The sequence below is a fragment of the Microtus ochrogaster genome, chromosome 6, assembly GCF_000317375.1.
Source record: "Microtus ochrogaster isolate Prairie Vole_2 chromosome 6, MicOch1.0, whole genome shotgun sequence".
NCBI classification, from domain to species: domain Eukaryota; kingdom Metazoa; phylum Chordata; class Mammalia; order Rodentia; family Cricetidae; genus Microtus; species Microtus ochrogaster.
In genome coordinates this window covers 22,410,107-22,416,922 of record NC_022013.1, presented here as the reverse complement: position 1 = coordinate 22,416,922, position 6,816 = coordinate 22,410,107, and the positions used below count along the sequence as shown (strand labels likewise).

General features: G+C 38.2%; 1 protein-coding gene across 2 annotated transcripts in view; it reads right to left on the bottom strand.

Moving 5' to 3' along the window:
- The window catches only part of Nucks1 (nuclear casein kinase and cyclin dependent kinase substrate 1), a 29,884-nt gene that overhangs the window by 8,832 nt on the left and 14,236 nt on the right, over positions 1-6,816 (bottom strand). For both annotated transcript variants that reach the window (XM_005348333.3, XM_005348332.3), the window contains exons 3-4: positions 5,086-5,191; positions 2,524-2,579 (exon numbers count right to left, since the gene is read on the bottom strand). In XM_005348333.3, coding sequence (XP_005348390.1) covers positions 2,524-2,579; positions 5,086-5,191 — 162 coding nt within the window. The remainder of the gene's footprint in view (positions 1-2,523; positions 2,580-5,085; positions 5,192-6,816) is intronic.

The window sequence follows — 6,816 nt, the reverse complement described above, 5'->3', positions numbered from 1 at the left end:
CCTGCCTCTGCCTCCCGAGTGCTGAGATTAAAGGTGTGCGCCACCACCACCCGGCGGCATGTAGTTTTTTTAAAACTACAAAGCTGAATTAAACTATGAACACTTAAATTTATAATTGTTTAATCCTAAAATTATCAGTTACATGCTAACCTATGTTTACTGATTTTTAGAAGCCAAAGTGAGAAAAAAAATATTTTAAAATAGAAGTGGGGGGCTGGAGAGATGGCTCAGAGGTTAAGAGCATTGCCTGCTCTACCAAAGGACCTGAGTTCAATTCCCAGCAACCACATGGTGGCTCACAACCATATGTAATGGGGTCTGGTGCCCTCTTCTGGCCAGCAGGCATACACACAGACAGAATATTGCATACATAATAAATAAATATTTAAAAAAAAGAAGCAGTAAGAAGGCCTTCCAATTATCTCTATCCTAAGATAAAAAACACATAAACAACAACGCTAAATTACTCCTCCTTACAATGGATTGGGTGACCTTTTCAATTTAGAGACAGGCAGGGGAAAATTTTTAGAAGTACATTTAGATGAGCTAGCTAAAGATCCAAGACCAAGCTTATAAAAATTATTCTCATATACTACAATAAATTGTTTTATCAACAGTTTATTTAGTCAGGTAATTAAAGGCCAAGTTGCTAGCCTACCAGCTCTAGACTAAGCTTGATTTTGCCAGTCTCTACTTACAGCTCTTTACTGAACTTTTAGGCTTCCCTAAAGGTTTAGCTGTCATACTTCTTCTAAAACAGTTCCTGAAGCCTTGTATGGCCCATGTTTTTCTTCTGGGGGAAAAAAAAAAAAAGAGTCCAGGCAGTGTGGCACCTGACAGCCAAGGGTACACAAAGAAATCTTGTCTAGAAATGCTAAAAACAAAAAACCCCAAAACATAGCACCTTTTATTTATTCTTTGAGAATATACATGAGATGCATTTGGTCCCATCTATTCCCTACTACTCAACTTTACCTCCCCTGGTTCACTCCCAACACATATCCGTCCTAATTTTATGGTGTGCATGTGTTAATAAACCAGTAAGACCAATAAGTGCTACTCATACATGAAATATATGAATGGGTGTGAGGCTTTCTAATAGACCATGGACAACCTACCAGTGGCCAATTTCTAGTAACTATTAACTGTCAAAGAGTTCCTCAACTATGGTTGGGGCCTTGTAAGGCTCTCCCCTTCGTGGTCAGTATTTACTATTTCTAGTGCCAGATCTCATCTAGAGACAATTAGAGAATAAAGTTGACTATGGCAGAGCCTAAACTAAACCAAGTTGGAAAGAGTTGTGCTTAATACAAGTAGAGTCATGCATCTTGGAAGTATTAAAAAATCTTAATAAAGAAATTTAAATTAGGGCTCACAAAGCAAATGGAATGCCAAAGCACATTACATTATTTAATACAGATAGTACAATTTAAGTAGTAGGGAAGGCAAAACATGTCAATAGTTAATTTAGCAGACTGTTGTCTACCTTTTATACTTTTCTTCAACAGCAGTCATGAAAAGGGACATTCAAGAAGACAAAGGAGGCATACTGGTTAAAATTAAAGTAGCCAGAAGCAATAAGGAATATAGAAAACTGTAAGCCACCAGACATAAGTGCTGGGAACGGAACTCAGGTTCTCTGTAAAAGCAGCCAGCACACTATATAACTGCTGAGCCATCTCTCATCTTTCTATCATTTTTTGACAAGATCTTCTTATGCACCTGGCTGGCTTTGTACTTCACAGCAATTCTCCTGTCTCAGCATCTGGGATGCTGGTATCAAAGGCATATTCCACCATACTTGGTTCATATTAATTCTTTTAATTAAAAAATTTTACAGAGTATTTTTTCTATGGCTATTATTTCAAATAGCATTTACTTAATTTGCTATAATTTCTTTATTCCTATAAAAGTACACAGCAGCTGGGCACATACCTTTAATCCCAGCATTGAAGAAACAGAGGCAGTTGTATCTCTTAAGAGTTTGAGGCCAGCCTCAAATAATGAGTTCCAGAACAGCCACATTCACATAGTGAAACCCTGTTTCAAACAACTAAGTAAAATATTTTTAAAGATAGTTTCATTTTATTTTTTTATGTGAATTGGTGTTTTGCCTACATGTATGTCTGTATGAGGGTGTCAGGTTTCTTGGAACCGGAGTCATGGACAGATGTAAGGTACCAATGTAGGTGTTGGGAATTGAACCCTGGTCCCCTGGAAGAGCAGCTAGTGCTCTTAGCCACTGTGCCATCTCGAAAGCCTCCAAAATAAAATGGTTTTAACCTCAATTTTGCATGAAAATAACCTGTAGATACTTAAAAAAGCAGTAAAGATGGAGAGTAAGGTTTACCTGGGTGAAGATAGAAACGGTCTTATAATTCCAGTACTTGAACTCAGAGATCTGCCTGCCTCTACCTCCTGATTGCTGGGATTAAAGGCGTGCGCCACCATTGCCCAGTCCCCAAAACTTCTTAATAAATGAAGAGTATGTAAATTATTCCTACTGCAGTAAACATAGTTTACCTGCTGAGTGAGAATCGTCCTTCTTAGTCTTCACATCTTTTTCTTCTGAGTCTTCACTGTAAGGAAAAAAACAAAAAGAAAATACTTGTTAAGACTTAGATCAAAGATCAACGGGCAGAGTGGCTACACTTATAATTCTAGTAGTAAGGATGTTCAGACAAGAGGACTGACATCAATCAGTTCCCACCCATCGTAGGCTACGTAGTCTGTTTTAGGTCTGCCTGAACTGAAGAACAGGACCCTAAGCTGGGTGTAGTGGTACACACCTTTGATCCCAGCACTTGGTTGGCAGAGGCAGGAGGATCTCTTTGAGTTCATAGCCAGCATGATCTACAGGGTGAGTTCTAGGACACCCACAGCTTGTTAAACAGAGAAATCCTGTCTCAAAAAAACCCAAAATGTTCAAACACAGATGCTAAGGAATGAAACTGCTTCATTATTATCTTCAGGGATGCTAGTGAATAGGTATGATTGTACTCCTCATGGAAAAATAAACTGAGTCAAGACTCAACCAGAAAGGGAGTAAGTATCTTGAACAAACAAAAAGCCCAAAGGTCTACCAAGGCTCCCAGTCTAATCATTCCTAGGGCCATAACAAACAAAATCCAGAAACAAAAGACAATGAAGGAAAGTTTATAAATCTAACTTATGATCAAGTGTATGATTTTTCGCTGGCAATTTCAATGAGCAAAGTCAGGGAAAAGCTCAATTTTTAAAATTTTTTTTTTCATTTATTTCTATTTTATGTACACTGGTGTTTTGCCATGGGTGTTGGGTTGAGTTATAGACAGTTATGAACTGCCATGTGGGTATGGGGAATTGAACCCAGGTACTCGGGAAGATTATTCATGCTCTTAACCAGTATGCCATCTCTCCAGGCCCCCAAAACTCAATTTTTAAGTACAAATGAATAGAAAACTCAACAAGACACTGAGTTATAGGTTTAAGATCAACCTAAAGGCTAGTCTGAGCTACACTCTTGAGATCCTGCCTGCCCCTGACCAAAAAACAAAGAAAAACTTTAGGCCAGATATAGACACTGATAAGATAATGTAAACAAACCACAAATGGTTTACATTTAAGGAAAACTGTAAGTGAATATGATTTAAAAAAAAAAAAGAGATAGAGACGTTTGTCTCTTAAAGGCATAATACTGAATTATTTTCTCAAAACTACATCTCTGTAATTTTCTACTAAAAACATTATAAGTTAGGTATATAAACAAACAAAAACTATTTGGTAAATGAATACATTTATATTAATATTCTTTTTTCAGACAGGGTTTCTTTGTGTAGCTTTACAGCCTATCCTGGAACCCACTCCAGGCTGGCCTCGAACTATGAGATCTACCTCCTGCCTCTGCCTCCCAAGTGCTGGAATTAAAGGCGTGCACCACCACTGCCTGGCGTTTAATATCCTGACAGTTTTTATTTTTTTTAAATATGTGTATGGATACTTTGTCTGCACTTGTTTGTGCACCAAATGTGTGCCTGGTGCCCATCAAGACCAGAAGATGTCATTGGATCCCCTGAACCTAGGATTACATACAGTAACGAGCTGCTATGTGGATACCGGGAATGGACAGTGGGTATTCTAGAAGAACAGCCAGTGCTCTTAACCACTGAGTCATTTCTCCAGCTTCCATGAGTCTTAGACTGACGGTTAAAAGTGGAGTTTCCACCAGGTATGGTTCCAAAATCTGCTGGTCAATTTGCTTGTTAACCTCCTGCTTCATTAACTGAACCCCTCAACCTAATAGAAGTGTTATGAGAACTGACAATGTACATAAAGCACAATACAGCCTGACACTAATATTCTTTCTTCTCCTTCTTCATCATCATGTCTTAAAGTTCATCACCAACATCCTCATCAAGTCTTAAAGTTATATACTAAGAAATGTGTGTGTTCACTTTGAAAACCAGGAGAAAAATTCTATCATCCTTTTCTCAATGTAGTTATGTTACGGTTAAATTGCAATTTATGTGAACACATTTGTAAAACTAAGGGGAAAAGTTTGAAGATGAATAGCTCAGTTGCAGAATGTTCACCCAGCACAAGTAAGGTCCTGGATCCATTCTTAGCACAAGAAAAAATAAATTAAAAAATTAAAAGGAGAGGCAAAGTATCTAAAATGATTACTTGAACAATAAAGACTCATCTTGAGAGTAAAATTTAACAGAGTTCAAAGCTTAGAATTCCACAAGGTTTAGTTATGGTTCTGCTATTGATCACCACAAAAGTGTCAATACCAACTTTAGATAACAAATTACAAACTTAAAACATTCTTTTGGCTCATGCTCTTAAATTTGAGGAAGCAGCAAAAAAAAAAAAAAATAAAAAATAAAAAAAAAAATAAAAAAAAATTTTCTGGATGGAGATCACTTCCTGTTCAGACCAAGTTTCTTGTGGAGAAAAGGCTGACCCACAAGCCTAGAAGCATGGCCTACACGGTATGAACACAGACTGCATATAGAAGCTTCACCCAGTTAGAGCTCACAGATTGCCTTCATTTTGGAGCTCTGACACTGTAACTAGGAAGATAAAAACAATGATGCCTCCTACCTGTCTTCTTGTGAATTCTTTCCAGATCGCCTTTTATTTTTAGCTTCGCGGGGAGATGACCGAATTTTCTTAGCAGGAGGGCCTGAATCTCTTCCATAATCTTCATCTAAACAAGCAATTTTTCAAATATGGTTAATTAGATTATGATGTTTACATGCTGAAATCACACATTACTCCTCATGCTATTTAAATAAATGGGACCAATTTCCCTCATGGTTTCTTGAATTAAAGGGAGAAGGGGAGTTAGAGATGGCTCAGTGGTTAAGAGCACATACTAGTTTGACTCCCAGCACCCATATAGGGCCCCACAACTCTAGTCCCAGAGGATCTAATGCGCTCTTCTGGCCTCTACAAACACCAGGCATGCATGTGGTACACAGATGTACATGAAGGCAAAACAAACAAACAAAAAGTACTCTTAAAAAATCGGGGCTTTTGGGTGGTAGTAGTGCATGCCTTTAGTTCCAGCACTTGGGAGGCAGAGGCAGGTGGATCTCTTGTGAGTTCAAGACCAGCCTGGTTTACAAGAGCTAGTTCCAGGACAGGTACCAAAGCTACAGAGAAACCTTGTCTCAAAAAAAAATAAAATAAAAAAATTGGGGCTTTGCCAAGTGGTAATAGTGCACCCCCTTTAATCTCAGCACTTGGGAGGCAGAGGCAGGTGGATCTCTGTGACTGTGAGTTCAAAGCTAGCCTGGTCTACAGGCGAGTTCCAGAACAGGCTCCAAAGTTGTAGAGAAACCCTGTCTTGAAAAATCAAAAATGACCCCTCTACCACATTAAAAGAACAAAACAAAAAAAAACCACCAAAGCTAGAAATATTTATTATCTAACATGCAGGAGGCTGAGATCTATTTCTCTAGTACCACAAAAACAAATAATTAAAAGAGGGCCAGCAAGATGGCTTAGAACTTAAAAGCACTTGGCTACATAAGCCTGAAACCTGATTTAGATACCTGGAAGACATGGTAGGAGAGAACTCACTCCCAAAGTTTCTCCTGCTCTTCCTTTGTGCCCACACTCATACATACATATCACACACACAAAAGTTTTCTCCTGCTCTTCCTTTGTGCCCACACTCATACATACATATCACACACACAAAAGTTTTCTCCTGCTCTTCCTTTGTGCCCACACTCATACATACATATCACACACACATACACACAACTGCAAACTATTTTAATCCCATTTCACATATTATCTAGTTCTTATATACACACCTTATACAGTTACACCATGGCTTGTCATTTAATATCATTTCCATTTAGTTTATGATTTCCCCATGTTTCAACATCTTCATAATTACTTAAAATTATAGTAATAGTTTTATTATAAACATCTTAAAAAGAACCTAAGATCTACAATCATAACATGTTGTAATCAAGCAAATTATTCTTTTTTTTAAACCTTATTTATTTATTATGTATACAATATTCTGTCTTTGTATATGCCCATATGCCAGAAGAGGGCACCAGACCCCATTACAGATGGTTGTGAGCCACCATGTGGTTGCTGGGAATTGAACTCAGGACCTTTGGAAGAGCAGGAATGACTATTAAAAAACAAACCATGGGGACTGGAGAGATGACTCAGAGGTTAAGAGCATTGCCCGCTCTTCCAGAGGATATAGTGTACGCTAGGATACCTGACTTGGTTTAGTGACCTGGAATTCTGTAGCCTAGCTGGCCATGAACTCACTGGTCTGTCTCAGCCTCGCAAGAGCTTGGA